The sequence below is a fragment of the Chamaea fasciata genome, unplaced genomic scaffold (genome assembly GCF_029207755.1).
Source record: "Chamaea fasciata isolate MVZ Bird 193981 ecotype frontalis unplaced genomic scaffold, bChaFas1.0.hap1 SCAF_16, whole genome shotgun sequence".
NCBI classification, from domain to species: domain Eukaryota; kingdom Metazoa; phylum Chordata; class Aves; order Passeriformes; family Sylviidae; genus Chamaea; species Chamaea fasciata.
In genome coordinates, this window is record NW_027094101.1 from 2,230,723 (window position 1) to 2,246,978 (window position 16,256).

General features: G+C 40.6%; 1 protein-coding gene across 4 annotated transcripts in view; it reads right to left on the reverse strand.

Moving 5' to 3' along the window:
- MYH11 (myosin heavy chain 11) overlaps positions 1 to 16,256 on the reverse strand; it is a 53,822-nt gene that overhangs the window by 8,560 nt on the left and 29,006 nt on the right. For all 4 annotated transcript variants that reach the window (XM_066198212.1, XM_066198211.1, XM_066198215.1 and 1 more), the window contains 27 exons: positions 15,708 to 15,771; positions 14,704 to 14,802; positions 13,989 to 14,132; positions 12,493 to 12,588; positions 11,994 to 12,112; positions 11,686 to 11,838; positions 11,347 to 11,520; positions 11,000 to 11,173; positions 10,472 to 10,586; positions 9,653 to 9,846; positions 9,372 to 9,493; positions 9,194 to 9,263; positions 8,891 to 9,051; positions 8,517 to 8,625; positions 7,490 to 7,621; positions 7,005 to 7,211; positions 6,479 to 6,616; positions 5,694 to 5,817; positions 5,097 to 5,268; positions 4,297 to 4,509; positions 4,017 to 4,161; positions 3,716 to 3,922; positions 2,803 to 2,907; positions 2,548 to 2,700; positions 1,874 to 2,122; positions 1,419 to 1,631; positions 526 to 738 (listed from right to left, as the gene is read on the reverse strand). In XM_066198212.1, the coding sequence (XP_066054309.1) occupies positions 526 to 738; positions 1,419 to 1,631; positions 1,874 to 2,122; positions 2,548 to 2,700; positions 2,803 to 2,907; positions 3,716 to 3,922; positions 4,017 to 4,161; positions 4,297 to 4,509; positions 5,097 to 5,268; positions 5,694 to 5,817; positions 6,479 to 6,616; positions 7,005 to 7,211; positions 7,490 to 7,621; positions 8,517 to 8,625; positions 8,891 to 9,051; positions 9,194 to 9,263; positions 9,372 to 9,493; positions 9,653 to 9,846; positions 10,472 to 10,586; positions 11,000 to 11,173; positions 11,347 to 11,520; positions 11,686 to 11,838; positions 11,994 to 12,112; positions 12,493 to 12,588; positions 13,989 to 14,132; positions 14,704 to 14,802; positions 15,708 to 15,771 (4,065 nt within the window). The remainder of the gene's footprint in view (positions 1 to 525; positions 739 to 1,418; positions 1,632 to 1,873; positions 2,123 to 2,547; positions 2,701 to 2,802; positions 2,908 to 3,715; positions 3,923 to 4,016; positions 4,162 to 4,296; positions 4,510 to 5,096; positions 5,269 to 5,693; positions 5,818 to 6,478; positions 6,617 to 7,004; positions 7,212 to 7,489; positions 7,622 to 8,516; positions 8,626 to 8,890; positions 9,052 to 9,193; positions 9,264 to 9,371; positions 9,494 to 9,652; positions 9,847 to 10,471; positions 10,587 to 10,999; positions 11,174 to 11,346; positions 11,521 to 11,685; positions 11,839 to 11,993; positions 12,113 to 12,492; positions 12,589 to 13,988; positions 14,133 to 14,703; positions 14,803 to 15,707; positions 15,772 to 16,256) is intronic.

The following is a 16,256-nucleotide window of genomic DNA, read 5'->3' on the forward strand; positions in this document are numbered from 1 at the left end:
TGGCAGTTAAAACAGATTTCCATTTTGTCCCCAAATTAAAGTTTTTGAGAGAAATTTGGGTTCTGTATTCATGGAAATATGTGTGTTACAAGATGACAGCTACAGCAGTTGTCCTTGCTGTCACAACACTTCTGTACAAATAAGTTTTATCCTGTTTTCATCTCCAATGCTTTTTGCATGCATTCAGTGTACTTTGGGAAGACAGATATATTAGTTTTCTTTTTTCACTTGCACTGAGAATACAGGGAAGGTGGTTCTGATTCTGTCAGAAATAACAATTCATACGTTTTATACTATATTGGTTCTAGAGTTAAATTGCTACATTTGTTGGTAACTGTGCATCTGCTACTGAAACAGGGACCCCCCCTGCCTTTTTCAGTACGAGAACCCTTTTTTTTCACCAAATACAGGGCAATATAATGCTTTTTTTATCATAGTTAGTGAGGTGCTTTAATAAGGGCATTAGGTCTGGCCTTTCAACTGGCTTGGTCAGATATTTACAAAGGCAGTAGTAGGGAACGGTACCTGTCTGAGGAGTTGTCTTTTCTTCTCCTCATTCTGTTCATCTCTGGCTTGTAAATCTCTTTCAAACTGGCCTTTCAGGGCCTGCATATTAACTTCCAACCTGAGTTTGGCGTCTTCTGCAGCCTGTAGCTCATCCTCTAGCTCCTCTAATTGTGTCTTCATCTCTTCCACTTGCTGTTCAAGGGTCCGTTTAGATTTCTCCAGTTCATGGACCTTTCAAGCAATGAGAATTTAATAGACTTGTTATGAGAAATAGGAATAATTCTAGTTATACACAGTATACCTGCAGTACAGGCGACATTTGAAACTATCAGATGTGGACAATGAATAAACTAATTTACACTGAAAATGCTAAATTAGCTTTATTTTGTACACTTGCAAAACTGTCTTAAAATAATAAGATTCTCTTTATCCCAATCTTCCGTTTTTAGTCTAGTCAAATATCATAATTTAATTTATTTAGAATTAGAAGTAATATAATCATCTCCCTGTAAGAAAAGGAGTGATTGGCAATGTACAAGTGGAAATTTGCTGCAGTTATGTAAGTAAATATAAGGCAGGTGACAAACTCAAGTATAACTAATAAAGTAAGATTTGCAGAGTTTACAATTTCAAAGAAGTGTAATAAACTAGTACATTATTTAGAAATCAATTAGAATCATCTTCATGCTTGAAGTTTTGTTAAAAATAAACATAGCCTCCAGTTACTTTGCCAAATCCCTTGAAAGTTTGGACGCAAATGGGATAACCTTTGAATTTTGTCTGAAATATCTGATCTTGCTGAATGGATTTGTGTGCTACAGAGAATTTCCCACACTGAAAACAATGATCTCTTTTTTTAGCTGCTATTTTTTAGTTATTGTTGTGGAAATTGTTCTAAGGCCAAAACTTACATTCTTGCCAACATCATCTTTGGAGCTAACAAGATCTTCCATTTCAGCTTTCAACATTTTGTTTGTTCTCTCCAGTTCTTCTTTGGCTTCCAAAGCCTCTTCAAGTGCTCGAGCCAATGACAGAGCCTTTGTTTCCTTTTCTCTAGCTTCAGCTTCTGCTCTGTCCCTTTCATCTGCGTATTTTGAGGAGATGTTCTTCTCTTCAGCTAGCATCTGTAAAAAGGTAGTGTCAATACAGGAGGTCATTAGGAACAGGGCTTTTCTATTGCAGCTGTCTTGTCAGTTGTTAATGACAGAGAAGATTCTCTGCTTTTGATAAAGGCATATAAATACAAAATTAACCATTTTTTGTACAATTACATTTTAGTTAATTTTTTTGTCCCCTTGTCCCAGTGGACACTCTGTGAGTTCCAGACAGGTGATAGCACAGCAAAGGGAGAATCTAAAATCCATACCTGATCAAACTTCTTCTGTTTCTTCTCCAGGTTGGAGACCAGCTGACGCTGGTTGTCTAAGTCCACCACCAGGTCATCCAGCTCCTGCTGAAGTCTGTTCTTGGTTTTTTCCAGTTTGTCATAAGAAGCAGCTTTTTCCTCAAACTGTTGTGTGAGGCTTTCAATTTCTTTCTGAAGTTTCTTTTTACCTTCTTCCATAAATTCTACTGTGGTGGTAAATTCCTGTATCTTCTTCTTAGAGTCAGAGAGCTGAAATTTGAATCGAGAGGACAAATCTTTGTAGCTGTGACAACAAAACTTGGCAGAGAGACAAAACCTTGGCCAGGAGACAGCTAAGACCTGGAGCTTTAGTTTGACCTGTGTGAAGCTGGTGACAGTTACCCGTCACCCAGTCTTCATAAAATGAGGCAGAGCACAGACATAGGATGCACATACAGGCTTTGTGTGCAAGACTATGCGTGGAGCTAGTTTGCATTTGTACCTGTCCTAGGGATGACACTTTAAAGGACAGGGAGACTGCTGCCTCCACTGTGGAGCACCACTGGTGCCATCTGGGCTACAGCACCAATTCTCTGAAGGTCCATGTGCTGTGCCAGGATAATTCTACAGCTCCTCTGGAACTGCTGACACAACTCTCAGTGCTGGAGCTAATGATTTAACTATGGCACTGATACCTGTATTGTCAGTGTTGAAATATGTCTCTCCAGATTTTGTTTTGCTTCTACTTCTTCGTCCAACTGCTCCTGCAAGCTGTTCTTTTCATCCTCCAGCTGGCGGAGCTTGGTGGACACATTTAGCTTCTGCCGCGTTTCCTCCTGAAGCAGCTCCTACAGTCACCACATGAATTGGCAAGACAGTCATTAGTTTAGGTCTTTATATTGTGCATTTTATGAATAATGTAGGTGAGCTGATCTTGGATGCAAGTTTACCTGTGTATCTTGTAGCTGAGATCCTAAGGCTGCAACATCTTTGGTCAGTTTGATATTTTTGCTTTCTGCTTCATTGAGCAAACCGGTGACGTTTTCAACCTCCACCTGTGAGATGCCACAGAGAATAAGCTCGGTTATTTTGCAAACCTTCAAAATCTTCCTTAAACTTTAGTTTCCTTGGATTTGTCTGAAATATTATCTAATGCCATCTTTGTCTAGTTTACCATAGTTTTTATTACTCTGTATCAAAACCTAGTCATATTCATAAAGCAAAAATAGTATGTTCCTTGCAATGAATTGCAAAGGAGAATGGGGATTTTTGATGGATTTTCCTTCCTCTTCCCAAGTTTGACAGAAGTTGATGCATTTGATTGTATTTTCTTACTTACTGACCAGCTTGAAATAATAAAGCAAAGCTTACTGCAGCTATGAACAAGATGTAACAATAAGCGTGGTTAGTATATCTGGACACTGAACATCTACCAGAGAACCATTTAAAATGATCTTTAGTTATTTCTTAACTAGATAAGTGAGCATTCTCCTTTCGTTGTCATCTTTTCTGAGCATGTGTATTTAATAGCTGTCTAATACACTTCCAAAAGCCACATACCTGTCAATCTTCCCCATCACCCAAAAATGAACAAACAGAAAGAAACAGTCAGATCTACATCATGGTCACTGAATCAGTGATGGCATTACAGACTGCAACATGTACAGAGTGGTGGTCAGACTAAAAGCTCCCAGTTCCATGCAGTTGATTAATTGTGTGATAATTGAGGTAGGAGTTTTGGTGATAAAAAATGAGCATTTTGGCTGCAGGGCCATAATTCTTCTAGATACACCCTCACAGAACAGTATAAACTGGGCTTCTCAGTCACATGGTATCACAGCAAATCATCACACTCCTTCCCACCTGTAATTTATGGACTTTTTCACTGAGCTCTGTCCGAACACGCTCTCCCTCGGTGTATTTGGACTGTAAATCCTGCAGCTGTACTTCCAGCTTCTTCTTCTTATGCTCCACGTCTTGTTTGGCCTGATTCAGGCTCCTGACTTCATTAGCCAGATCCGCATTGTCTTTCTCCAGTGACTGTTTGGTCTTATCCAGGTTTGCTTTAGCCTACAAGCGTGTGAAGAAGTGAATAAAGATGATTTATAAGAGGAAATCTCTTTATCTAAGAGATAGTTTTTCAATGAGATGGATTTCTGTTTACCCTTTTAAATTGTTCCAGCTGCTCTGTGAGCTCTTCCACAGCCTGGGTGTGCTTCTGCCTCATCTCCTGGACCTGGGCTTCATGAGTTCGAGTCTCCTCCTCCAGAGCTCTCTTCAGCACTGTGACCTCCTGCTCACGCTTTGCTCTGGAAGGTGACACACGTCAGTGGGGCAGCAGCAGCAAAGAGCATTCCAGCCCTACTGCAATGCCAGTGGGCAGTATTGTACTGAGCTTGGTGACACTTGGTGACCTTTATGCCCCTTGTGCGACATCTCCATACCTGAGCTCCTGCTGGGTGGCTGTGGTGTCCAAAGTATCCTCAAGCTCTGTCTTAAGAGCCTCCAGCTCTTCACCGAGGTCTCTCTTCTGCTTTTCTGCTTTGTTTCTTGCAGCTTTTTCAGACTCCAAGTCTTCCTGGAGATCAGAAATTACAGATTCCAATTCACGGATCTTCTTGAGGGCGTTGTTCTTATGAGTAGTTTCATCTTCAAGCCTTTTTGAAAAAAAGAACATTTCATTTTAGAAATTTAAAAAAGTAATAATGGTTTTACTTTGAAGAGGTCAGTATACACTAAAGATTTATAGATTCTGTGCAAGAAAGTGCCAAAGAAAGGGAGGACTGATGCAAAAAATCAGACAGCTGTACTTTAGCTGAATGCAATGTCTGGACATGCTAATCAGTTGATTCAGCAAATCTTGGTTGAGTGTTTTCCCTCATAAATTTATACAAAAAATCCACAGAGATTCTGGAGTGGATCAAGATCAGACTCTTAATTAATATTTGCCTATTGCCTGTGAAGTAGATTGTTACATTTCGTCGTACTTGACAGCATTGCCCTTGCCTATGGAAGAGGAGTTTTCATTGATACCTGTAGGTAATTTAATAAAATAGACTATTTGTCTACGGATAAACAATAGCATAATTATTTTTTCACAAAAGGACATCTGGAAAATGGGAAAGCACATGGAGGGGATGAACTGAGAGATGAGATTCATGGTTGGAGCTTCTCAGTGTCTGGGAAGGGGCAAGATATGTTCCAGCCTGAGCTTTCCACCATGTGCAGACCCAGGAGTGAGTACCTGGCCAGAGCAGCCTGCAGCTCTTCCTCCTTCTTGGCCAGTTGTGCCTTCAGGTCAGCAATCTGTGCCTGAAGCTCTGCAATCTGCTCATGTAGATCATTTGCCTCCCCTTCCAGCTTCCTCTTAACTTTGTCCAGTTCTTGTCTGCTCTTCTCTTCCTTCTTCAGCCGCACTGAAAAAGGAGGGATTGTGGTCAACAGACTGTAGTAGTGCCAGGAGTCCTTAATCTGATCTCAAACTTGGGCCTCCAGTGTGGCCATGCATTGAACTACCAGTCACTGTGTTTTTGGAGCGATATGCAATGCCTTATTTCTGGCCCTCCTAAAGAATAATTTCATTATCTTTCTCCAACATAAGCATTTTTCCCCTCATTTTTTCTCTCCACTCTTATATATATATAACAAATAAAAGGTTTCTGTTGATTGACATCATGGGGATTTGGTAATTATCTCCAAACTGGCTTCGGCAGAAAAAATTTGGAAATCTGCCACAGATTTTTAAAAAGTTCCCTCCAGATTCTGTTTAGGCTTTTTTGCTCTGTGCCAAGGAAAAAGAAGAAATTCTACAAAATGCTCAATAAACTATTGTTCATGTTACCTTCAAGTTCAGAAATCATAGATTCATGTTTGTTCTTGAGCTTTGTAAGATTTTTGGCTTTTTCTTCTTCTTCTGCAAGATTTGTTGTTAGATCGCTTATTCTTTCCTCAAGTTGTTTTCTTTCCTTAAGAAAAATAAAACATTTCTATTAGCAAACATGTCTGCCATTTGTGATCATAAATCAACCCTTTGCCAACCAAAAATGTCTAAGAGATTGTCCTTTCATGCTTATTTCTTGTGATTGTTGTGATACATTTCAATTTTTCAGTTACAGAGGAGCTATGGAGTGGTGTCTATGGCTTCCAGGTTCTCTAAGCTGTTGCTCTTAGGATCTTGTGCTCTCTCTGATGGCTACTAAGAGCAGGAGCCAGTTCCCAGGAGCATTCCCTTTTAAAAACTACTGGAAGACATTCTTACTTCCAGTTTTAATCATGAAGTTTGGTGGAAATTATTTGGTTGAAAACCAAGAGAATTATTTAGTCTGCTCTTGGACAAGAAGACATGTTTTCCACTGATTGTTCTTGACTGCTGTAAATATTTTGCTTGAAGATATCGTTGCTACAGCAGATCTCAAACACAGTAGTTTTACACAATTTTGAATTGTTTAAATGAGCACAGAAAAATTATCAGAAATGCATTTGATACAGACTGGACTGGTGGTCTGGTGTAATTGCACGTCCGTGAGATGAGATAGTCAACAGTATTCCTGTTGTTCTAGTGGAAGAGAAGGTTTTCTCTATACTTTTACTGTTTTCAGAATAAGAAAATGGACCCAGAACACTCACCTTGCTTAGCTTGTTATTCTGATCTTCCATTATCAGAATATCATCTTCCATTTTCTTTATCTTGCTATCTGCTGCTACTTTTTCAAGTTGCAGTTTCTGCCTTGCAGCTTCTTCTTCTTCCAGCTGTTCCTCAAGGTCCTTTAGGGGGGGGAAAAGAAACAAAAAAAACATGAATTCTGGAAATAAAATACGACTTATATAATTCTTAAGAAATGCTTAATGTTTATTACTGTGTGTTGTAAACTTTGTCGTTTTTTATGAAGAAGTAGACAATCTGTAATACTTGACAACATAGAAGGAAAGATTTGATAAAATAATCTTTTAGAGAAAAGATTAGGATTGAGATGAGGAAGAAGAGAACTTCGGGGGGAAAGAGCATCAATTGTCCTTCCTTCAGTAGCACAGACTTATATCCTACAGAGGGTTGTGCAGCAAGCATTGTCCTGGGATCTGAGGTTTTCCAGTCTCTGTTGTGTCTCACTGAAATCCAAGTTATTGTCTGTATTTGTCACTTTTCCCTCCTTACCAGCATTTGTTGTTGCATCTTTTTCTTCTCTGCCTGCAGCTGCTGGCTGCGCTCCTCCTCCTCCTCAATTCTGGCTTCCATCTCATGCAGGATCTCTTCCAGCTCTTGTTTCTTAGCGGCTAAACGGACTCTCATCTCCTCAGCCTCAGCATACAGCTCAGTCTCTGCCTGGAGCTGCTCTGCCAGGAGGTTCTTCTCTTCAACAAGCTGCACAAATGAAATGGAGAGGAAGTTCAGGCTTGGAGTGCAACTTTGTTGTTTTACTGGACATTCCTGGGGTACAGGCAGGCAGCTCCACCACACATTCTTATTGTGGATGTTGGGCCTTTACTGCAGTGACTGGGAGCTTGTCTGCACTGACCTTCTGCTCTGGACCATTGCTATGAAGGCAATCATGAGTGCAAAGGAGAGAGACACCTTTATTATAACAGCTTCTAGACATGGTAAAACAACAGCTTGTGTTTCCCAGGGGCTCTATAAATCACCTGTGAGTGCTTCTGTTCCAGCTCCTTCAATTCACTCTCGGCTTTTTGTTGTCTTTCCTTAGTTTTTTGTAGTTCTTCATCCTTGGCCTGCATTTCTTCCTCTTGGCGGGTGACTTGCAGCAGTGGTTTCACCTGGAAATGGAAAGGGTTTTTAAAGAATGTTTCCTGTCAGGGTTTGTGTTGCTGAGCTTGGTGCTTACAGGAGTGACTGGCACTAATGGTAGTGCTGGACTGGACATTGCTCAAGACTGGACAGATACTGTCCAGCCAAGCCTGATAGGAACATCTTTAAAGCCCTGAGTCTCAGCAGTGTTGCTCTTGGCTGACTCTGTGTTAATTCCTGGGGCCTTGTGAGCACCTCTACCTCTGACAGAGTCACTTTTGAAATGTCTCCAGGCCTATTTTCATCCCTTGATAATGAACAAAAGTTACATCTGCATAGAAAGGCAATGTGCACGCACAGGTGTGTGTTACTGCCTATTTCTGGTTGCAGAGGAGATTGCTATCAATAATCCAAGTAGGAAAAGTTTACCAAATCCAAACTGAAGGCCGTTCTTGAAACACCCAAGCCTCTTTAATAGAAAAAGAGACATAATTTGCATGAGTGCCCAGCAGGAAGATGTTTAATGTCCCAGTTAGGAATTCCCAAGCTACTTGGTTCCCCATAGATACATCACTCTGGATGTTCAGAAAATTCAGTTTTACTCAGTGTTCTCATTACTCACCCCTGTGAAATTATTTTATTTTGTAGCAATTTAAAAAATCTCCTAAATCCATTACCTTTTGTGAATTTCTGCTTAACTAGATTGTTTTCTTCTCATGCTAGAACTACCTTTGTAGTTAATGGCATTGTAGAACTATCGAGAGCATCTCTAACCCCAAGTTTTGTGAAACTAATGAGGCTCTTGCCACCAGCTGCAATGGGCTTTGGAACAAGGAGTGTGCCTGACAAGATGTACCTTGGTATCATGTGCATTTCATTTCTTTTGGAAAACTGAGGAGAAATTTACTGATAGCAATCACTCACTTTAGTAAACAGTCTCCACCACTGCCAGTTCCTCAGCTTCAGGTAAGCAGCACAATTTCTTTGGATAACCTTCATTGCAGTCAACTGTTGCTGTCTCTTGGCAAAGGCTCTGTGATTAAAAACATAAAGCAAATTGGTTCAATCTGAGAATAGATTGAAAGGTATGACCAGCCTCACAGTGTAACTGCTTCCCTGTAATTATACTAATCAGCCTTTTCTGGGCTGGAAGTGAAACCTTCATTGGACACGAGTTCTAATGCAATATAAATAATGATGAAATGTCTCAGTGTCTTCAGTGTGCTCTGTGGAACACTAAAGGCCCCTGCAGATACTCTGCTGCAGAAAACATTCTATCTGTCGGCAAAAATTCTTACTTTCTTGCTAGGTAGCCTCGGGACATAGCTTGGAAGGTGATAATAACATCTGTGATCTTCAGGTCTCTCTCTTCTTCCAGGTGAGCCAGAACACCGGTTCGGAAGAAGATTTTACTCTGTCCAATTCTGTACAAGTTGGGATCAAGCTCTAGTGCTTTGATCTGGAGGAAAACAGGGGTATTTGTTAACTCCAGTGCTGAGGTTTAGGGTACTAAAAATCACTTCTCATTTTGTTCAGTCTCAACGCTTTTACGTAAGAAGTATAGACCTGATAATCAATAGGAATAAAAACGCTTTCCTCACCATGAGTATGCAAGCCTGCTTCCCATCCATGAATCCTTTAGGAATGGCATTTGCAGCGAGAATTTCATATCTGCCAAAAAGATGCTTATGTTAGGGAGGTTGAAACACACTGGGTGGTTTTGTACAGACAGACAGACAGGTATTGGATGACCCAGAGCTGGGGCTGAGGGGCTCGTACCGCTGGCGGAACTCCTGGAAGACGATCCTGTTGGGGAATCCCTGCCGGCAGATACGGATCCCTTCCAAGACACCATTGCAGCGCAGCTGCTCCAGCACTAAATGGGCGTCAAGCTTGCCAGACTGGAAAGGGAACAGAAGGTATTTTGAGCACAAATTTACAAAGATGTTAACCGTCCACATATCTTTGTTTGAAGACATCGTTCAGCTCTGCCATGTACAGCGAGTAGCTCAACAGGAGTAATGTGCCAGGAGGCTGAAAACTGAGCATCTGGAATTTACCCTTTTTTCATGATTTGGAATGATGCAGCGGACAAAGTTGGGGTTGGTGTTCCTTAGGGTGGTCATCAGTTTGGTCAGCTGCTCCTTGTAGAGTTGTCCAACGGTACGGAACATGCCCTTCTTGGTTTTTGAAGCGCTGGGGAGTGAGCTTTCACTCATCTTGGCCATTTGGTCCAGCCCAACTATACGGTCCACTGAAATAGAAAAGACAGAATGGAACAGTTTATATAAACTATCCTTGCCTGACATCACACCCATCACTGGCATTGTTACACTGCAGCTTACCAAAGAGGACAGGTATGCTTTTTATGCAATAGAAGCATTCTGAAAAATGTACTACAAGCCCTTCTGGGTAAATAGTCTACTTCTGTCAAAGATGAAAATGTGGATTTTTTAAAGTAGTGACAGAATGGAGCAACTGAATACCCAGAATATATTTTATTATGTCCATCAATTAAATAGAACTCCACAGAACTTACATGAGAGGCTTCATAAAACCTAACAATAACCTGTAAAAAATGAGGTCTACATACTCTACAATTTTACATACTCAGCAACATTTTTAACAGTGTAATGAATAATTTTTATTCTGTTGCTGAATAATATTAAGGAAATTTTTTGATAATGCTTAAAGTTCTCTAATGAAGTTATTCATTATTGATGTCTTTAGAACACATTATCCTTATGTCTTAGTTCAGTCTCTTCTATGCTTAATCATGTTCACACTTGCGTGCTGCCAGCAAGAGATGGCTGTCAAAAAGTTCTGGTAGGAGTTTCTCCCTTTAAACCCCATCACTGATTTAGAGATGTGATTCATACCGTCCTTCCAAAGGTCTGCTACAAATTTGTCTGAAGACTGATTCAGCAGAGAAGTCACATTGTCATTTAGAGGATCCATGTTCTTTGTCAGCCAGGCAGTTGCATTGTAGGTAACCTGCAGGGAACAGTGAGTGCTACATCAAAAATTTGTTCTTGGTAAGAAACCTGGAGTGGGCAAGAACACAGGGCACTGTATTAACACAAATCAGCCAAATGATGTGCAAAGGTTTCTAGGGCTGAGAGTTGAGTATTTATTCTCACATGTATTAATGTCTTTTTAAAGCCTGCTTGCTAGAAAAGAATCCAAATAACTTGGATTTTCAATAACCTCGGTGATGGCAATTTCTGTTCTCATGTGAGCTTAGCACGACCATATCTTATTTCATATATTGTGTAATTAAAACACTTAATAAGAACATAATTAAAGCCATGTCTCATCAATGCAGGTACCAGAATGTTTCTCTCTGATCCTTCGTGTATCAAAGAATCAAAGTTCCCTAAGTCAAAATAGCTCAATCTGTCCAGTACCTTTCCTGCGTAGTGCATTATACAGAACTCTGTTTTGTCCTTGAGTTGCTTTGGCTTCTGGAATTTGGGATGGTTGCCTTGTTCTGAAATTAGTTTCTCCACAAAGGATGTGTCAGTGGCCTTGGGGAACCAGCACTCTTCATCCAGCAGAGCCAGGACGCCGGGGGGGTTGGTCTGCAATGGGAGCAGTATCAGATCAGAATCATCACAAGCAGGGGAAAACACAGAGCACCACCTTCTTCACCCCTGAGGTTACCGATCCTTCCAGGAAATAAAGGATCTCTTGTTTTACTGACACATAACTACACTACACATGAAGCATCCCACCTACAGAGAGAGAATCTTACTGGTCTTTCGATCAGCTCGATGCAAGGTTGCAGGTCAAGGCCAAAGTCAATGAAATTCCATTCAATGCCCTCTCGCTGGTATTCCTCTTGCTCCAGTATAAACATGGTGTGGTTGAAAAGCTGCTGAAGTTTCTCATTAGTGTAGTTGATACACAGCTGCTCAAAGGAATTGATCTGTGAAAAGGAAAGAAGTGAATTTGTAACATTAGGAAGAGACTTCAAGGGTGAATTTAAATGACAAGATGGTGTTTGCTATTTTGTATTTCTTTTTGCATATTAAAATAATTAAAATGTAAGGACCTATATGGGTTTAATCAGCTTGTGTCCCACAGTACATACCTCAAAAATCTCAAATCCAGCAATGTCAAGGATCCCCAAGAAAGAAGCTCCTTGTCTTTTTGTTTTATCGAGAGCTTTGTTCACGCGGGCCAGGATCCAACGGAAAAGACGCTCAAATTTTGCCTTGGCCAAAGCTTCTATGGCAAAGTCTGCCTGGAAAAGGAAAGAGGAGATTGTAAGTGAAAGAAGAAGCCCACTTAGGAGTGAGACAGAAAATGGATGGCTCCCTTTAGAGAAGATGTAAGGAGAAACAGAAATAGGAAAAGGGAGAACAGCTCCAGGAGAGCTGAGCAGAGTGCATGTGCTACCTGCTCTTTGGTCTGGGCTTTCTGCACAACATCTCGTCCGACCTTGATCCTTGGGGTCAGAATAGATCTTGTGAAATCTGTCACATTAATCCCCATCAGGTGGCACACCTTTTGTGCAGCTAGAATAGAAAAGTGAGATTTTGTTTCAGTCTGAATTGCCTCTTAGCTTGTCAGTAAGTGAGTAAGAGTAGCTCAGCAAGTATGCAGAATTATTTATCTTCCTTAGAAGCTCCTCTATTGTACATACAAGAGATGACACTTGCCAGAAAAACAACATTTGTGATCCAAGCAACAAATTCACCATTCATCAACTTATGGGTTCAAGTTTACTAGAAAAGGTAACAATAATTGAGCTGATATTAAGCATGGTTTATATTTTAAAGCCTGAGAGCTACTAGATAATAGCAATTAAATAAAAAATATTGATAAAGAGTGCTTATTCAGTTGCTGTTTTATCAATTTCTTAATGTTAACTAGATTTTGAACTGGAAAATCATACCAGTATCGTCTGGCATAGAAGCTTGATCAGTGTTTCTCTCCTTCTTGAAGACAATATTCCCCAGTTGTAGGACAGATGAAACGACCCTCAGTATAGCTAGGAGAGAAACAAGTGATATAAATGAGGAACAGGATGGCCACATTTTGAAAACTTTGTTCCCTGCAATTACATTCTACTGCCTGTGATAGTCTGTACCTCTCTGGAATGAGTAAGGCTTGTTTTAAAGGACTGTGCCACAAACCACAGGAGTTTGAGAGCTGATGGAGCAAAAATCTCTACAATCTGTGCAGTGGAGCAAATGGGCCAGTCTGGGAACACCAGCACCTCAAGCTAAGTTATGCTGGCTCCCCAGGCAGATCCCCACATCTCAGGAATTTGTCTCTCACGCACAGTGCCTATAGCACCTTCCCTGCTCAGTCACTCAAGAGTATTTCTGTCTTTAAAATAAAAAATATATCTGAATTACCAGCAGCTTCAAAATTGTGTGGCACTTCTGAATGTCCAGTTATTCAGGGAGATGTGGATTTTTAGTTGTGCAACTAAAATCAAATGTATACATACTTTTAAAGAATTAGTGTCAAAATACAGAAGAGGTATTTATTAATGTTGGATTACTAAAATATACATAAAAGCGATCCCACCTAATCTCGTGGAGTAAAATCTACTGGTATGTTACAGATGAGGTTGTATCAATCTGGGGAGTTCTACTTGTTTATCTGCAAATTTGTCTAATTTACACAGGAGCAGAATACTGTCCTAATGGGCTTCTCTTTTAGAGCATGAAATCAGAGGGGTGTTCAGACAGTAAAATACTGACTGCTGTTGCTGCAGTGGAGAATGCAGCTGCCCACGCCAGTACTGGCAGGAGAGCAGAGCGGTGAGCACCAGCACCACCATCCAGATTGGCCAAGGCTGGGGTTTGCTCAGCATCCCTCGGTCACAGGTGCAGCTGAGGGGTGTGCTCTTGCTGGAGCTGCTCCAAGGCAACGGGAGGGCGCTGCTTCTGCCACCAGGTGTCACTTGGGACGTGGCAGTTTGCATCCGAGGGCCCTGCACACTCCCAGCAACGCTGAGAGGTAAAAGCTGTGCAGGTGGATGGCTCTGGCAGGCCCGCATTTTCAAGACAGTTTAGTTGTTGTTTCATGCTCTTTGTTTTTATTTCTCTATTCTCTGAATCAGTGAGTACATGTGAGCTATTTGAGCCTCTTCTCTCTCTTTCAAAAACAAATCAGATTATTTTGCAACTTTTTCATGCTAGTTGTTGGAAAGTTCTGAAAATGGCTTTAAATGGTCATTACTGTTGATAGAGCTGGCTTAGACTCAGTAATCTCTTTTTGGATATTTAGGGGAGTCCAATGAGAAATATTCCCTTTCATAAACACAAATTAGCTTTGCAAAGTGATTATTCTGGATGGAATTAACCTCTGCATTTGCATCTCAATGTAGTGTCACTTGCAGATGTATATGTTGAATACAGTGTTGATAACAATTCTCACCTGTCTGTTCCTCATCAGTAAAGCCCATAATTTTCATGGCTTCCAAGGTCTCCTGGAACATTTCATCATCTTGTTGAGAAGGAATAGGCACGTAGCCACTGGATAGAAAGGTGTAATTGTTGAAGCCTTCCAGCAACAAATCATCTAAAAAGAGGAAGAAAAGTTTTATTTAAGTGCATCTACTTAATGATCTTGGTTCATGAATTCTCCTAAGGAAACAGGAAAAAACCCAACATTATCACCAAAGGAAGATTCTGCTTGTATGAGGAGTTAAGGGTTTTGTCAAATACTTTCAAAATAACTTTAGCAAGCTCAATGGTATTAAGTTTCTGGTTTTCATTAGTGACTGGGGAACGCCTCTGCACTTTGGGGCAATTTTTTGTCCTTTGGACTCAAATCTGAGCCATTCTTCCCAAAATTCTTTTATTTTGTGCCATACGTAACCTACTCAGAATTATGCCTCTCCCTATGGGGAGTTAAAATACCCTGTAAACTGCAAACAACCTGCCTCAGACAGGTGGACATGAATTGATGCTTCCTTATAATTCACTTGAGAAAATAGTTTTCTATATCTAAAATACATAGCTATTTCTGTGGCTGTTTATTTATAGTAAGGATTGAATGACATGTAATTAAAGAAATTAAGATAAATGCTTAGGCAAGTCATTGCTTAGACTATTCAATGAGATGAGAGAATCATTAGTAAGGAACTTACTTCTCATTTGTTCAGAAGCTCCAGCAATCAAATAGTAAAAGATGTGAAATGTTCTTTCATCTTTAGCCTGACGAATTGCACGGGATTTTTCAAGCAAATCTGTTTGTCAAGTGTGTTAAAAAATCAATAACAAAATTCAGTCCTTTCTTAATCGTGCCATCAACCTGAGAACCATTTATGGACCATTTTTGTGACTATAAGCTAATAAGAATGAAGTTATCAATAGTGTAAGTATTTCAATACCAGTCAGTGATTCACTCTTTAAAAGCTAAAGTGCTGTAGATAAAACTTCAGTTAAGACCAAAAGCGTTAAAACAGGATATTTTCTAAAGATCAGTGATGAAAATAAGAGCAGAATGATAAACTGTTGCTTGATGCTACACTTAAGGGAGAAGGTATTTCTTTATAGCTGTATCATTCTTCCTCATTTATTGGAGCAAGGAGCTCCTTCTATATGTAAAGATGAGCAGTGCAACACTGAGGAAAACGCCTGCATATTAATATGTTCATTAAAACATACTAGCTCATAAACATAGGAACAGGCAACATACTTGACAAGCAAGGTCAGACTGAACTGAATTTCTCTGTCCATTTTCCCTGAAAAAATACATCCAGGTTATTGATACACAGCTCACTGCTCTGGGTGTGTAATTTGACACAGCAGTCAGTATTTATTTAGCAGTTAGTATTTGGCATCCAGGCAAGAAAGTTCTCTGGACACAAAAATGTCCCTTGTCATTGCCTGTCCCTTGTCATTGCCTGAGGTATGGGCTGTCCAGTTTCTGAAGCTGTATTTGGGGAATAGCTCCCTTTCCTATAGCTGAGAAAACAGCCCTGAAAACATAAAACCTGAGAGCAAGACAGAGCTGGTATCAGCACAAACGGGGCCACTTTCCTCCCTCTTTGTTTATAGCAACCTCAGCAAAATTTGCCTTTCTTAGACATGCAATGAGCTTGTTTATCTCACTTCCTCTCAGCCTAGTGCAGCTCAGTGAAAAGGATACAAGTCTCGATGTTTGCTCCCACAATGTAGCCTGTCACATCGAAGTTGATGCGGATGAATTTGCCCTGTGAATGAAAAGAAGATCTAAACCGGGCTGTTCTTTCAGGCTACGGCAGGTTTTCCAAGATTAGCCAGTATTTAGCCTGTTTTATAAGATGTGTACATCACCCTCCCAAGAATAACGTGCTTGACTCTTCCTGCCGGGATGACCTGTGGAACAGCCTGAAAGGAAGTGAACTTCTCTGATATTCCCTCTGTCAGATTCCCCCCACATTTTGATCAGGTACTTAAAGGGAAGGGAGTTCTCCCCACTGGATTAGGCTTTGGAAGGGGGATAGGACAACATCTTTGTTCTACTTTGATTTCCACAAGGTCAGTGAGGGAACAGGGTTGGGTCTGTGAAACTCTCTCTGCTAAAGTTGACCCAGATGGATCCCTGAACTTTGCAGGGAGGGAGCAAAGGTGGGAGAGGAGGGTCTGCAGGGAAAACAGGCATCTGCCAGCACTCCCAGAAAGAAGTGTCATCGGATAGTGACAGCTCACAACATTC